The sequence below is a fragment of the Mastigoproctus giganteus genome, chromosome 8 (genome assembly GCF_048544385.1).
Source record: "Mastigoproctus giganteus isolate SK-2022 chromosome 8, ASM4854438v1, whole genome shotgun sequence".
Lineage (NCBI taxonomy): Eukaryota > Metazoa > Arthropoda > Arachnida > Uropygi > Thelyphonidae > Mastigoproctus > Mastigoproctus giganteus.
In genome coordinates, this window is record NC_143582.1 from 19,233,910 (window position 1) to 19,249,146 (window position 15,237).

At 39.3% G+C, this 15,237-nt stretch overlaps 1 protein-coding gene across 1 annotated transcript in view; it reads left to right on the forward strand.

Moving 5' to 3' along the window:
* Positions 1-15,237, forward strand: part of BRWD3 (bromodomain and WD repeat-containing protein) — a 279,424-nt gene that overhangs the window by 226,161 nt on the left and 38,026 nt on the right. The window contains exons 27-28 of the mRNA XM_090380158.1: positions 11,542-11,622; positions 11,984-12,143. Coding sequence (XP_090236284.1) covers positions 11,542-11,622; positions 11,984-12,143 — 241 coding nt within the window. The remainder of the gene's footprint in view (positions 1-11,541; positions 11,623-11,983; positions 12,144-15,237) is intronic.

The window sequence follows — 15,237 nt, forward strand, 5'->3', positions numbered from 1 at the left end:
GAACAGTCCATTACAACTCTTAGATGGCCAGGAAACAGCCCAGACCTGAATCCTGTAGAAACTGTTGGCATCGTGTGGAATCTGCAGTTGCCAGAAAGAAACCAAAGACCCTTCATGAACTTCAGGAAGCCATAATTTGTGTTTGGAACTATGAACTATCAGTTGATAATCTTCAGAAATTGATCTTGTCAATTCCTCGATGGTGTGCTGCTGCTGCTGTCACCGGAGCCAGGGGTGGTTAAACTAAATATTAGTTTGCACCTGGTGAACTTTTCATTTTGTTTTCCATTTAAAATGATAAACTGAAGCAAATTGAGGGCTTCTGATAACATTTCAGCATAATTGTCATGTTTACCAAAACTGTTGTGTAAAGGTTGCAAATGCTCATTTTGGAATATTTTGAGAGTACCTGTCAAATATTACTTAGCTTTGACTTAACTATAAATAAATATCTTTTGTTTATATTTCTATTTGTGATGCTAGTCATTAAAGTAACATACCATCATGAAAAAGGGTTAGAAATGTGAAATTCCTAGGTGATACACTTTCTTTGAAGACCAAAGTATATATATGCATGGACACTGGGTTTTCTGAAAAGGAAATTCAGTTTTAAGTGTGAAACAACTCAACTTTATTCTTATTTTTATACAGATATATAATAGTAACTTTATTTTTCGTCAATTTGCCAAAAAAAGAACAAATTATTTGAAATATGTATAGATTTATATATATTAATCGTATCGAAAATAAGTAATGGTCTATAACGAAATTCATTGAGTCTATTAGTATATTTTTTAAGAAAATAAACACATTGAAGAAGAAGAGAATACAGCAGAGCCAGTGGAAGCAGAAACAGATAGGGAATTAAGGTACTCTAATAGCGTTGCACTTGAACCTCGGGGGATGACGGTGAAAATATTGTCTACATACCTGCACCACATGGTGATTGGTATCAGTGGGTTCAGGAATATGCATCCCTCTAACCCCTCCATTGCGATGTTGGCAATGACAGAGCTGACAAGGGCACCCATAGCCATACCGTCTATCTGTTTGTAGAGAGAATTGCCAAATGTGATGACACTGCTTGACAAACAGGTTAAGGGCTGCACAGATATCTTCCATAGATAGTGATGTTCTATCCGATAGGCAGGGTCATTCTCTAAACGCTGTCTGGCACATACGACGACCTGTTGGACTAGAATGGAGGTAAATATGGAGACAACATCAAAGGACACCATGATCTTACAGGAACTGTAAGGTATTTGATGAGTCGAAGGAACTCCTTGCTGTTGGAGACAGTGTGGACAAGATTTCCCACTAGGGGCGCTAGGAGACGGGCAATGTGTTTTGATAGCTCGTAGTTTGGTGAATTTCAACAGGAGGCGATGGGCCAGAGAGGGACACCTGGCTTATGCACCTTTGGCAGGCCGTAAAACTGCGGGAGCTGGCAACCCATGGGTTGCCATGGGTTGCGGGAGCTGGCAACCCATGGCATGCAACTGCCAACGCGTTGACCTTGAGATCTTCCCCGATTTGAACCACTCGCAAACCAACTTGTTAACCTCTGGCTCTAGTTGCCCCAAGACCTTGATGGGTGGGTCTACAGGTTCGTAGACATTATAGTCGATCAGGAGGGCAAGAGCCTTGTTCAAATACTCAGAATGATCCAATACAACCATGCAGTGTCCCTTGTCAGCGGGAAGGACGACAGGATCTTGACTTTCTTGATGGAGTTAAGAGCAGCGTGCTGTCGGCAGCTGAGGTTGGGGTTAGCAGGCTGTGTACGCTGAAGAATTAGAAGCTGTCCTGAAGTGGATGTTGTTAACAGTCTCTTCAGGAAGGTGGGCTAAGGATGCCTCCACTCCCATGGCAATTTGCGTGATTGGCAGTCTCAACAGTAGAATGGCAAACTTCATACCGGAGGCGAGAAGATGGGTCTGATCAGAGGTCAATTGTTTGCTGCTAAGATTTAGGACAAAATTAGCATTGCCAGTAGGATGCATGTGCACTCCTAAAGAGTGAGTCTCTCTAATTAGGTTAAGAAACTTACGTTGGTGAGAGCGGTAAGCATCAGACACACGGTTGGCCTGGCAGCAAAGAGTGTGAATTAGACTTGAGAATGCTGATGAGGAGATCAAACATCTTAGCTCCTGCATGAATCTGGATTTGTTGAAGCCAGCTCTCTGTAGTTCGAGGTGGAGGTAGCTAATCCACACTTTCAAGGTTTGGAGACTGAAGTTGAAGCAGGTGCTTTTCATACGAGCATGATTGAAGGGAGCCTTATAACGGAAGCCTTTGGGAATGATGCGATGCGATTTGCATCTGTGTGCGAAGTGTAACTGTTGCTCATTCTTTGCTAGTGGGGTGAAGGACTTCTGGAGTTCAACACAAGTACTGTATGCATGAAGGCCATAATATGAACAAATGAAAGAGAATGGGCTTGTGGCACTGGTTTCCATGGTGTAGAAGAAGAGAATACAGCAGATCCAGTAGAAGCAGTTACTAACTAAATTTAATAAGTCTTAATATGACAAGTAGCTTTTGGAGTAAAGAAACCAACACATATTACTTGATACCTTCTGAACATTTTGCAGACCCCCCCCCCCCCCCCGGAACTGGTCTATGGACTCCCAAGGGTATGCTGACCCCAGGTTTGGAAATGCTGCCTTAATATAAGGTAATTGTGAGGACACATTTAGAATATAGTGTTCTAGTTCTTCAGGCCATACCTTAAGAAACACCTTCTAGAAAGGGTTCAAAAAAGGGCAACCAGATTGATGAGGGGACTAATCGATATCCACATGAAGAACAGCTTAGAGGGTGCAGACTGCAAAGTTTGGCACCTAGACATCTCAAAGATCCTGATTGAAGTATATAAGGCCCTTAAGAGAATTACCAAAATGAACGAGGGAGGTATGTTTTACTGCTAGGAGAAACAAAAACTAGAAATCAAAAATTTTAAATTTTAGAGAGTAGCAGAAATCTGGAGCTGGACCATGAAGTTTACCTCTGGGCAATGTAAATCATTGGAATCAATTGCCTATGATAGTAGTTGAAGTGGAGATTTAGTCAAGTTCAAAGCAGAACTAGATAGTCACAGGCAGCTACAGTTTCTTAATTCTGATTCCTTGAAATGCATATATAATGCATTTCAAGGCATCAGAATAACATATTACATATATATGCATTTCAAGGAATCATTTCAAGGACCGGCAGAATCATTTCAAGGACCGGCAGAATTACTTAACAAGTACAGGTCACTGTTGAACAAAAGCCGAGAATTAGGGTTGAATTTGAAAGTGTCTACAATTCTGCCCAGACACGATAGGAGGGAGTATATGATGAGAGCCTTGTCGATCAATTCGGCCCTGGAAAGATTGTGCAAGGCTCAAGGGGTAGAATTTTTTTCAGCCTGGACTGTACTTGTTAACAGGAGAGATTGCTTCTAAAGGGATGGGATACACTTAAATAGAAAGGGTGCAAGAATATTTGCTGATGCTATCCAGGCAGTGTTAGGTGGGTCGGAAAACTGCTAGCTTGGGGGGAGACAAAGACCAATAGATTGACAGTAGCCACTGGCAGAGATGAAAGAGATTCTTGCACTGCTTCTATTAGAATGAGCAGAAGCCTGAAAAACAAGATGCATGGTATTTCAGAGACTGCTGGGAGCCATTGCGGTACAAGTAAACACATGGGTTGTGTTAGGGTAGCTAAAAATAGAAACAGATGCAGGTATACTTGCGTGTACACCAATGCTAGGAGTTTAGTAAATAAATTTGATGAATTTGAGGTATTGCTCAAAACATCAAAGGCAGATATTGTTGGGATATCAGAGACGTGGTGTCACACAGATATAAGGGATGCAGAACTGCAATTTGGGGAGTACAACGTCTACAGAAAGGATAGACAGGATAGGAAGGGGGGAGGGGTTATGCTATTAGTTAAGAAACACATAAAAACCAAGGAAGTGAAGCCAGTCAACATCGCTGGACAGTGCAGTGTTGAGTCAGTTTGGTGTGACATAAGCATTGGGAGATCAAAATTGAGAGTAGGAGTGTGCAATAGGCCTAATGACTCTGATGAGTATAATAAGGAACTGTACAGGGAAATAGAGTGGGCCAGTAAATCAGAGAGTCTTATAATGGGAGATTTTAATTTCCCAGATATTGACTGGAATTTGGGGGCTGGTTACTCACGCACTAGCAGGGCTTTTGTGGACTTATTGGATAATTGTTTTCTACATCAGCATGTTAGGGAGGCAACTAGAGGGAGTAATACTCTTGATTTGATTATCAGCAGTGATTCTTCATGCATTAAGAATCTGCAGATAAATGAACCACTAGGTGGCAGTGATCACAGTGTGCTGAAGTGGGATTTACTCAAAGAGGTAACTATCATTAGGGGTAAAGGGAAGGGTTATTGCTTCCGTAAAGGCGACTACGATGGACTGAGACAGTATTTAAATTCTATACAGTGGGACCAACTGATGATGTTACCAACAGCAAATTCAAAATGGGAAGCATTCAAAGAACTTATCTTGGAAGCTACTAGGCTTTACATACCAACTAAGAAATATTGTTCAAGGTTTAGGCCAAAATGGACGTCAGATGAACTAATGAGGCATATGGCAGAGAAGAAAAATGCATGGGATACTTACAAATTAACACATGACACAGAGGCCTATGATAGATACAAGTTGATATGCAACCAAGTTACAAAGGAGGTTAGGCAGGCGAAGGCAGATTACGAGAAATCCTTGGCAAGGGATGCAAAGAAAAACAGCAAAGAGTTCTTTACTTATGTAAACTCTAGAAGGAAGGGGATGAATCAGATTGGTCCACTTGATATTGATGGGTCAACTGTTGATGATCCTGCTCAGGTAGCTAACAAACTAAATGAATATTTTGCATCGACATTCACACATGAGGAGTTATTCAGCAAGGGGAATGCCAGAGGTGTATTCAACTCTAGCAGTAAGCTACAGAATCTTGAAATAACTGGGAGTAAAATGGAGGAGAAACTGTTGAAGATAAACACAAGAAAGGCACCCGGGGTGGATGGGATCTATCCAGTTATATTAAAGGAGGCAGCAAAGGAAGTAAGCAAACCCTTAGCCATAATTATGAGAGCTTCCTTGGACTCGGGGGAGGTACCCATAGACTGGAAATGTGCAAATGTGACCCCAATTCACAAAGGAGGATCAAAGGCTGACACAAGTAATTATACACCTGTGAGCTTAACGTCTGTTCCAGGAAAATTAATGGAGGCACTGGTTAAAGAAGCACTGCAGGATCATTTAGACAAGACTTCAGTTATAGCTCAGACACAGCATGGTTTTGTTAAGGGGAAGTCTTGCCTGACCAACTTGATTGGATACTATGATGCAGTCACAAAAGAACTGGATGCAGGGAATAACTTTGATATTATATACTTGGATCTTAGAAAGGCTTTTGATACTGTTGCACATGGAAGACTGCTACACAAATTGGAGCAGTGTGACATTGGAGGCAAATTGCTGCTATGGATAAAGGGGTGGTTGAGGGGGAGAAGACAGAGAGTGGTAATCAATGGACACTGCTCATCGTGGACTAATGTTATTAGTGGAGTCCCTCAGGGCTCAGTGTTGGGTCCATTATTGTTTTCTCTATTTATAATATTGATGATATTGATGATGGTATATCAAGCTTAATATCCAAGTTTGCAGACGATACAAAGGTTGGCAGGGTTGTCAAGGACACTACTGACACTATGCTGCTGCAACAGGATCTGGAAAGGTTGAGCAGATGGGCTGAGAGGTGGCAAATGAAGTTTAACATTGACAAATGTAAAGTACTACACATGGGAAACAGCAACCCCAGAGCAACGTATCAACTTTGTGGTACTACACTGACAGTGGTAGAGAATGAAAGGGACTTGGGGGTGGTTGTTCAGGCAGATATGAAGTTCTCTGAGCAGTGCAGATGGGCTGCAAGAGTAGCTCATGGAGTATTGTCAATGATATACAGGAATTTTTCCAGCAGGGATAAGGAGGTGATTATTCCATTTTATAAGGCAATGGTCAGGCCACACCTAGAGTACTGTATACAGGTCTGGAGGCCTCATTTCAAGAAGGATGTAGAGCTGCTGGAACGAGTACAGAGAAGGGCAACAAGATTAGTGAATGGAACAAAGGGGTGCTCTTATGAAGAAAGGGCTTAAGTTTTGCAAATTACAGTGATAGACTAGGCACCAGCGAGGTGATCTGATAGAGGTGTATAAAGCCTTGAATGGTTTAAGCATGCTCAATGCTGATGGGATTCTTCCTCTAGCTCAGAAAAATCACCTGAGAGGGCATAAATTCAAATTGAGGAAAGACAGATGTAGGATAGACGTGTGGAAATTTGCCTTTAGCCAGCGGGTGGTTGGTTGGTGGAACAGACTTCCATCCCTTGTGGTGGAGGTTGATAGCCTAAATAAGTTTAAGCCTCAACTGGACAGGTATTTTGAACGAGCAAAGGGGTGAAGTGCAAGTGGGTTTTTTTTTTTTTTTTTTGGCTGATGCTGCATAAGCTTGCTTTCTTGCATCAAATGCCTCTACTAATGCTAATGCTAAGGCATCAGAATAACATATTACATATATATGCATTTCAAGGAACCAGAATTAGAATTACATTGCATATTGTCTCTTCAACTGTTATATTACAGTATTAAGGAAAATATGAATTATAAACATTTGGAGAGCAGTAATTAGTTCCTAAGCTCTATGCAGTGGCTTAGAGGGGAACATTCTGTCTGTTATCAGACACTAAGTGTAAAACACTGATGGATTCAATATCTTTCTATTACAGAAGATTTAGGAGAAGTCCGTTTGGCCTGCCTCCCTAAAATCCACTCGTGCACGCCTTCCCAATGGTAAGCCCTGTTACTTCACTTAGGTGGCAACGAACGTGTCGAATGGTTCTCTTCAAGATGCTTGGTCAGCATGAAGAGGAAAACACCAAACCCTCCAGCATATGACAGCATGGCAAAACAAATGGCCCCCCTCAGTCCCCAGTGGCTTTCACTCCCCCTCTTACGGCAGCGAGAGGATCAGAGTGGGAGCAGAGGGTGCTAAGAACCTCTGGGTACGACCAGGCTGCCATTCACAGAAACTGAACTTGGCCTGTTACAACGTAAGATCGCTCATCGGTGACGACAGGATATTAGAGCTGGAAAAGGAACTAGAAAATGTGAATTGGAATATCATTGGTTTGGCTGAAACAAGAAGAAATGAATCACTTATAAGTTTATCAAGTGGAAATCTGCTGTACACCAATGGAAACAGTGAAAGGAGCGAAAGTGGAGTTTGGTTTCTGGTCTAAAAAACAAAAAAAAAATATATATATATATATATAAAAAACAATATTTTGGAATTCAAAAATACATCACCAAGGGTGTCAAGACTAATACTGAAGATTTCTAAGAGATACAAGCTAAAGGTTATAATGATTTATGCACCAACATCGAGCCATGATGATGAAGAGATTGAAGAAATGTACACCGAAATTGAGAGTCTTCTAGACAAGCAGAAAACCCACTACACTATCATTATGGGGGACTTCAATGCTAAGGTTGAAAAGAGACAAAACAGTGCAGAAAGGGGAACTATAGGAAATTTTGGAATTGGTGAAAGAAATGAAACGGGTGAAAGACTTGTGGAATTTGCAGAATCTCAAGAATTTTCAGTAACGAACCCTTTTTTCAAGAAAAGGGTGAACAGAAAGTGGACAGGGAAGACTCCAAATGAATTAACACCTAATGAAATAAACTTCATCCTCACTAACAGAAGATATATTGTGAATGATGTTACCGTCCTGAATAAGTAAATGTTGGAAATGATCACAGAATGGTAAGATGCACACTTGATATAGATGTAGGAAAGGAAAGGAAAAAACTGACTCAAGTAAATAATACAAAGGTCTTTGATATAACAGAAGAGGAGAAAAAGCAGTATGTACTGGAACTTAAGAACAGGTTTGAGCTTCTGCAGACTGCTCAGGACCAAGATATCGACGAGGAATATTACAACTTTCTGAAAGTGGTAAAGCCCAAGAAACCTATAGGGAAAAAGAAATCCAAAGAAGAAAAAATTAGTCAAGAAACACTTGTCATGATGAACTGAAGACAACAAATGAAAAGCAAGAAAAACACTGACAGGGAGAAAATTGAGTATACTGAGTTATGCAAAGCCATTAGAAAGAGACTCAGAGAGGACATAAGAAGATTTAACACAAGAAAAGTAGAACAAGCATTAAGGGAAAACAAAGGATTTAAATCAGCAGCCATGAGCAGTAATACAGAAAGACAAATGATACTGAAACTGAAGAATAGCGATGGTGTACTTATAAAAAGCAGAGAAGGCATAATTCAAATAGCAGAAGACTACTATAGAGAATTATACAAGGAGCAGGGGAATGATGCCAGCAGTGGAGAAGATGGATTGCAAAGTCGCAACACATACAATATACCCGATATTCTTCCTGATGAGGTAGAACATGCATTGAAGAAAATGAAGAATCAGAAAGCCCCAGGGGAAGATGAAGTTACTGTCGAGTTGTTAAAATTGGGTGGAAGAGACAACACAAAAACTGGCAAGGGTCTTCACAAAGTGCATTAGAAAAGGTGTGACGCCTAAGCAGTGGAATAATGCAATCATAGTTTTGCTGCATAAGAAAGGAGATAAATTAGAAATTGGAAATTATAGGCCAATTAGCTTGTTATCCCACATCTACAAGTTGTTCACAAGGGTCATTACTAACAGATTAGAAAGAATACTTGATGAGAATCAACCGAAAGAGCAAGCTGGCTTCAGGACAAGATTCTCAACTATGGATCACCTTCACGTAATATCACAGCTAATGGAGAAAGCAAATGAATATAAAACACCATTATGCCTGGCATTTGTGGATTATGAAAAGGCATTTGACTCCATACAGCATAAGGCAATGTTTCGGGCACTGGAAAGACAAGGCATAGATACCTCATATATTATGATTTTTAAGAAAATATATGAGAACACTATCTCCTTTATTAGACTAGACAAAGACAGTAGCAAATTTAAAATCGAGAAAGGAGTTCGACAAGGAGACACAATATCTCCGAAGCTGTTTACTGCTGCCCTTGAGGAAGCTTTCAGAAGATTAGACTGGTCGCAGAAAGGAGTCAATGTGAATGGAGAGTACCTAAACCATTTACAATTTGCAGATGACATCTTAATCTTAATCGGTTATGCACAGTTAATGAGGATTTTGGACTAAAGATGAATATGGCTAAAACAAAAGTAATGATGAACAAGTATGCCACAGAAAGGGACATAATGATTGAAGGAGCAGTAATTGAAAAGCTGGAGTCATATACTTATCTGGGACAAGTTATTAGCTGTAATAATGATAAATGGCTGGAAGTCAAGAGAAGAATAAATTTTGGATGGATAGCATTCAGGAAATATAGTCACATACTGAAGAGCAATATCCCAGTTTGTCTGAAATGTAAAAAAAATGAACCAATGTATCCTTCCCAACTTGGGCACTCACCAAACGAATGGAAGAGAAGCTGAGAACTACACAGCGAAGAATGGAACGAATTATATTGGGAATCAGACTGTTAGTAAGAAGAGAAACACATAGATTAGGCAGCAAACTCAAGTAAAGGACATTCTTATCAAAACTAAAGAACTAAAATGGTCTTGGGCAGGACACATAGTGCAAAGACATGATCACAGATGAACTAAGAAAATAACAGAATGGTACCCAAGAGGAGCTAGAAGAAAACCTGGAAGACAATGGTGGAGATGGATAGATGAAATCCATGAGTTTGTGGATAGTAAATGGATGGCCATTGCATAAAACAGAACAAACTGGAAAGTTGCTGGAGAGGCCTTCATCCTGCAGTGGATTGAAAATGGCTGATGATGATGATGATGATTGCAGAATATATATTTTTTTAGGTATCTGAAGCTTTCTGTTAATTAGAGCCCTCTTATTTAATATCAATAAGCAGTTAATATAATTTTAAAATTTAAGATTATTACAACCTTCCACTCAAATTTATGGATATCTGAAATGATAATCATCTGTGCTCAGATTAATGTTGCTGCTATCAGGCACCTATATACCATTTTGGATGCTTGGTTATTTTTAAACAATTCCAACAAATTTCATTATCAGATAACTCTCAAGTCTGTATAGTTTCACCTCACCACTGCCATAACCCCCTTTTTTTTTTTGTTCAACCACCAACAAGTAGGTTTAATCTGATGGCAAATAACGTTTGTCATACCACAGTCCCCATTACCATTCACTGAATGAAGATCTGCAAAGTAATATTAAGCTTCAGGAACAGTTTTAATTTACAATTTGCTATCTTGTGCTATCTTGTGTGCTCCCTTAAGTCTTTAGCATTAGCATTAGCAGAGGCATTTGATGCAAGAAAGCAAACTTATGCAGCATCAGCCAAAAAAAAACCCACTTCACTTCACCCCTCTGTTCGTTCAAAATACCTGTCCAGCTGAACCTTAAACTTATTTAGGCTGTCAACCTCCACCACAAGGGATGGAAGTCTGTTCCACCTACCAACCACCCTCTGGCTAAAGGCAAATTTCCACACGTCTATCATGCATCTGTCTTTCCTCAATTTGAATTTATGCCCTCTCAGGTGATTTTTCTGAGCTAGAGGAAGAACCCCATCAGCATTGAGCATGCTTAAACCATTCAAGGCTTTATACACCTCTATCAGATCACCTCGCTGGTGCCTAGTCTCCAGACACTGTAATTTGCAAAACTTAAGCCTTTCTTCGTAAGAGCACCCCTTTGTTCCATTCACTAATCTTGTTGCCCTTCTCTGTACTCGTTCCAGCAGCTCTACATCCTTCTTGAAATGAGGCCTCCAGACCTGTATACAGTACTCTAGGTGTGGCCTGACCATTGCCTTATACAATGGAATAATCACCTCCTTATCCCTGCTGGAAAAATTCCTGTATATCATTGACAATACTCCATGAGCTACTCTTGCAGCGTCTGCACTGCTCAGAGAACTTCATATCTGCCTGCACAACCACCCCCAAGTCCCTTTCATTCTCTACCACTGTCAGTGTAGTACCACAGAGTTGATACGTTGCTCTGGGCTTGCTGTTTCCCATGTGTAGTACTTTACATTTGTCAATGTTAAACTTCATTTGCCACCTCTCAGCCCATCTGCTCAACCTTTCCAGACTCTACCATTGTCAGTGTAGTACCACAGAGTTGATACGTTTCTCTGGGCTTGCTGTTTCCCATGTGTAGTACTTTACATTTGTCAATGTTAAACTTCATTTGCCACCTCTCAGCCCATCTGCTCAACCTTTCCAGATCCTGTTGCAGCAGCATAGTGTCAGTAGTGTCCTTGACAACCCTGTCTTCTTTTTTTACACAGCTCTATTCTTTTAAATTGTTCATTAGTTTATTTTAATACATCTTTCTTTTTATGTCCCATTCAGTTATAATATGTTGCTATATGGTTTCTAATCTTTACATATCCTTAATCTAGTTTTCGTTTAGTTTTCATTTACCGTTTTGGAGATGATATTTATGACCTGCAATTCAGTGTCAACAGTCATGCACTAACTGGGCAACTACACAACTACTCTTAAATTTTATTAATTGCTTGCTGACATTAAATAAGGGGATTCCATCTAAGACAAAAATTTGACTATTTGAGAGAATTATAAATATGTATAATCTATTGTGCAGTAAATGCTAGTGAACATTCAGGGTAATAACAGACAAAAAAATACTGTTATAATAAAAGTGAGCTAAATTTTGTTACAATTTTTATATAAGACATTAAAAATAAATAAAAAAAATATATATATACATACAGATTTATACGTGTTGAGTATAGCAGCATGTCTTTCCTTTTTTCATTGCAAGTATTAAATAATTAGTTGTGCATGTGTTTTATGAAGAGGTTTTCAAATAATTGCTTTTAGGAATACTAACTGTGAGGACCCCATGCAGCTGTATCAGGAAATGATGGAAAGTAGGCAGTCTCGTTCACAGGATTCTTCCACCGATCTTGATTCAGAAGATAGTGGCACTGAGAGTGAAGAAGAAGTTGCTGAACAGCGAAATAATTCAAAGAGGAAAAAGGTATACACTGAAAATACTCATTAATTAAAAAACATTCATTGAATTAAAATTTTTGATAAACATGGTGCTTATTTGAAATTTTAGAAAGCTGATTATTTCTTCATTGCCATTATTATCACAAAAAATGTTAATAAGCAACATATTAATGAATTGTGTTATTATGAGTGTTATGACAATGTTTTACCATATCATTATTATTTAAGGTCAAGATATTGTGTATCTTTATTAGCGCTACTGGATATGATCATAATTTTATGGGATAAAAAAATTATTTCTTTGAAGATAAGGCAAGCATACATGAATTTAAAAACAAGTTTATGTACCAATGTCTCCAAGGCTTACTTACCTCATGGAGATGATATTAGTTTCAAATATATGCTGTATGATTAGAAGTCTAGACAAAACTAGTAATTCTAAATTTCGAAAAAGTAGAATAAAATTCCTAGTATTTCCAATAAGTGCACAAATCAGTAAGTATTAATGTAAATGAACTATGTATATCTTAGTACACTTGCATCATTAATATAAAGCCAATTATAAATTAGCAAATATTTGCAATAGCGGCATCGTTTAAGTTACATCTCATATTGTGAATATCTTCACGAGGAGTTGCCATGACATTGCACTACTTCGAATAAGTAACGCTTCACCCGAAGGAGAAGATTGTTGTTACTTATTCTTATATTTCAGTGGATGGGTAGGTACCCACCCATCGAAGAAGGGCCAAATAGCCTGAAACGGTGCCATCTGGGTGGTGGTATCCACTGAGAATAAGTAACAACAGTCTTCTCCTTCGTGTGAAGCATTACTTATTCGAAGTAGTGTAATGTCATGGCAACTCGTCGTGAAGATATTCACAATATGAGATGTAACTTAAACGATGCCGCTATTGCAAATATTTGCTAAATTATAATTGGCTGTGTATTAATGCTGCAAGTGCACTAAGATATACATAGTCTAACTCTTTTGCAGCTTGAGGCATAAGCCCTTAATGCATTAGAGTTATAAATGAACTATTAAATTGTGAATTGCTATACAACCATTTTAAATATTGATTCAATAGTAGTCAAATATGAGAAAAGTATATAGAGTTTTGCACAAATTTAGAATGTGCTAATTATCAAAAGTTGGATAACTTGCAAATGTTTAGTAAAACATTAGCATTAGTAGAGGCATACGATGCAAGAAAGCAAGCTTATGCAGCATCAGCCAAAAAAAAAAACCCTCCAATTTCACCCCCTCCATTCGTTCCAAATGCCTGTTCAGCTCAGCATTAAATTTATTTAGGCTATTAGCTTCCACAACAAAAGATGGAAGCCTGTTCCAACAATCAACTACCCACTGGTTAAAGGCAAATTTCCGCACATCTATTCTACAGCTATCTTTCCTCAATTTGAAACTGTGCCCCCTCAGGTTCTTAGTCTGAACAAGAGGAAGAATTCCATCAGCATTCAGCTTGCTCAACCCATTCAAGGCCTTATACCCCTCAATCAGATCACCTCACAGGTGCCTACTCTCCAGGCACTGCAATTTGCAGAACTTAAGCCTTTCTTGGTAAGACCATCCCTTTGTACCCCTCACCAATCTTGATGCCCTTCTTTATACTCATTCTAGCAACTCCACATCCTTCCTAAAATGAGGCCTCCAAACCTGTACACAGTACTCTAGGTTGGACTGACCATTGCCTTGTATAACAGGATAATCACCTCCATGTCCCTGCTAGCAAAATTCCTATATATTGTTGACAAGACTCCGTGACCTGCCCTAGCAGCCCGTCTACACTGCTCAGCGAACTTCATATTTGACTGCACAATTACCCCCAGGTCTTTTTCACTTTCTACTTCCCTGAGTGTGGTACCACACAGTTGGTACGTTTCTCTTCGGTTATTGCTAACCATATGCAGTACTTTGCATTTGTCAATGTTAAACTCCAGTTGCCACTTCTCAGCCCATTTTCCCAACTTATCTAGATCCAGTTGGGGTAGCATACTGTCTTTACTGTCATTAACAACCCTGTCAACCTTTATATCATCTGCAAACTTGGACATTAAACCTGATATACCTTCATCAATATCATTGATAAATACACAAAACAACAATGGGCCCAACATTGTTATTAGGGAACTCCACTAATAAACATTTGTCCATGAAGAACAGTGTCCATTGATTACCACTCTCTGTCATCTCCCACTCAACCATCCCTTTATCCATTATAGCAACTTACCCTTAATGCCATACTTCTCCAATTTGTACAGCAGTCTTCCATGGTGCAACAGTATCAAAAGCTTTCCTGAAATCCAAGTATATGATATCAAAATTATTTTTGGCATTCAGTTCCTTTGTGACCACATCATAATATCCAATCAAATTTGTCAGACAAGACCCCACCCCTTTAACAACCCCATGCTATGTCTTGACTGTTACTGCAGTCTTGTCTAGATGATTCTGCAATAATTCCATTATTTTCCCCAGAACACAAGTTAAACTAACAGGTCTGTAGTTACTTGTGTCACCTTTTGAACCTCCTTTGTGAATTGGTGATACATTTGCACACCTCTAGTCCATGGGGACCTCCCCTGAGTTCAAGGAAGCTCTCATAATTATGGCTAACGGTTTGCTTACTTCCTTTGCTGCCTCCTTTAATATAACTAGATAGATCCCGTCACATTCCTTATGTTTAACTTTAACAATTTCTTCTCCACTTTGCTCTCAGTTATTACAAAATCACTTAGCTCCCTGTTAGAGTTTGATCAACTTCTGGCACTCCCCTCATTGAATAACTCGTCATGTGTGAATGTAGTTGCAAAATACTCTTTCAGTTTATCATAAACATCCATAGTCAACCCATCAATATTAAGTGGTCCAATCTGATTCATCCCTTTCCTTCTAGAGTTTACATAAATCAAGAACTCTGCTATTTTTCTTTGCATCCTTTGCCAAAGATTTCTCGTAATCTGCCTTCGCCTGCCTAACCTCCTTTGTGACTTAATTACAGACTAGTTTATACCTGCCATAGGCTTCTTTGTCACGTGATACTTTATATGCATCCCGTACATTTTTCTTCTCTGCCACGAGCCACATTAGTTCATCTGAC